General features: G+C 44.6%; 1 protein-coding gene across 1 annotated transcript; it reads right to left on the bottom strand.

Annotated features, from left to right (window-relative positions):
* Nucleotides 1–210: 210 nt before the first annotated feature.
* Nucleotides 211–1170, bottom strand: LOC112809849 (olfactory receptor 2T6-like). The gene has a single exon (XM_025853227.1). It carries the CDS (start codon nucleotides 1168–1170, stop codon nucleotides 211–213), a length of 960 nt encoding a protein of 319 aa, XP_025709012.1.
* Between the last annotated feature and the right edge of the window lie 260 nt (nucleotides 1171–1430).

Here is a 1430-nt window from a genome sequence, read left to right as displayed (position 1 = left end):
GAAATAAACACCAGTGGTATTTAGGCACTCTGGCATTATTCATGTGTGAATGTTACAATTGGTTTCACATTTTTGACAAAAGTAGTGCTGATGCACATTTCAATGTAATTGGCATTGGCAGTTGCTGAATGCATTTTTCATATTACCCATGGTATAACCTGGAATAACAGCACCCATGTAGCCCTGAGCAGATGTGGATGACTTAGACTTTCAGAATCCTTCCCTTGACACACCAGGATCCCCTTGACATCTTGCCAAAACCCTTTTAAAGGCCCCAGTTACATCTGTGTTCCTCAAGCTGTAGATGAGAGGATTTAACAAAGGAGTGAGAATGGTGTAAAAGGCAGAGAAGACCTTGTCTTTGATCAGTGTGTGGTAGGGTCGGGGAAGCATATATGTGTATAGGGCAGCCCCGTAAAACAACATCACCACCATTATGTGTGATGAGCAGGTGGCAAAGGCCTTCTTCTTCCCTTCTGCTGACCTCATCTGGTGCACTGTGATGAGAATCCGGGCGTAGGAAGCAATCACCACAGAGAAGGGGATCAGCAGCATCATGACACAGCATATGTACATGATCATTTCATAGGCAGCTTTGTCACCACAGGCCAGCCTCAGCATGGTGGGCGCTTCACAGAAGAAGTGATTGATCTTGTGGGAACTGCAGAACGGGAGACTCATGGTGATAGGGGTGAGGAGGAAGCTGTCCAAAGCACCACCAAACGAAGAGCTGGCCAAGATCATTCCACAGACCCGGTGGCCCATAAGGACAGGATAGCGAAGGGGGTTGCATATGGCCACATAGCGGTCATAAGCCATGAGTCCCAGCAGGAAAAATTCAGCCCCCACAAAGCCCATGTAGAGAAAGTACTGGGCTGTACAGGCAATGAAGGAAATGGTCCCCTTGCCCACAAGATAATCGACCAACATCTTGGGCACAATGGTAGAGATGTACATCATGTCAATAAAGGAGAGGTGGCTGAGCAGGAAGTACATGGGGGTGTGGAGGTGAGGGTCTATGTGGATCAGGAAGATCATAACCCCGTTAGCTATCATGGCCATGAAGAAGATGGCACAGATGATGCTGAAAAGGAAGCTTGAGGCTGCACTTTGAGTGAAGAGCCCTGTGAGGGTGAAGTCACTTGAAAAGGTTTTATCGTCTCCATCCATGGTGTTGAGTTGGACCTGGGAGTATAAGAAAATAAGTGGGGGTGTTATTGAAAATTCCAGTGTATAATACGTCTGCAGAAGTATTATTAAATTAAAATTATTTATATAACTAATATTAAGTATTTAGTATGTGTGTCTATGTTGTAGGGTATATTTGCAACTTTTTTGTTCTTGGATATTTCTTCTTGTTGAAGAATAATTCGAAAGTTGAGTCTCCGTGGCATGAAGATGAATGAACATTTGGCAACTGATGATTGGTT

Source organism: Callorhinus ursinus, unplaced genomic scaffold (genome assembly GCF_003265705.2).
Source record: "Callorhinus ursinus isolate GAN/ISIS: 27379988/994484 unplaced genomic scaffold, GSC_fseal_2.0 scaffold105, whole genome shotgun sequence".
In the NCBI taxonomy this organism is placed as follows: Eukaryota; Metazoa; Chordata; class Mammalia; order Carnivora; family Otariidae; genus Callorhinus; species Callorhinus ursinus.
Note: the sequence above shows the minus strand (reverse complement) of the source record. Positions and strands in the feature narration are given on the sequence as shown.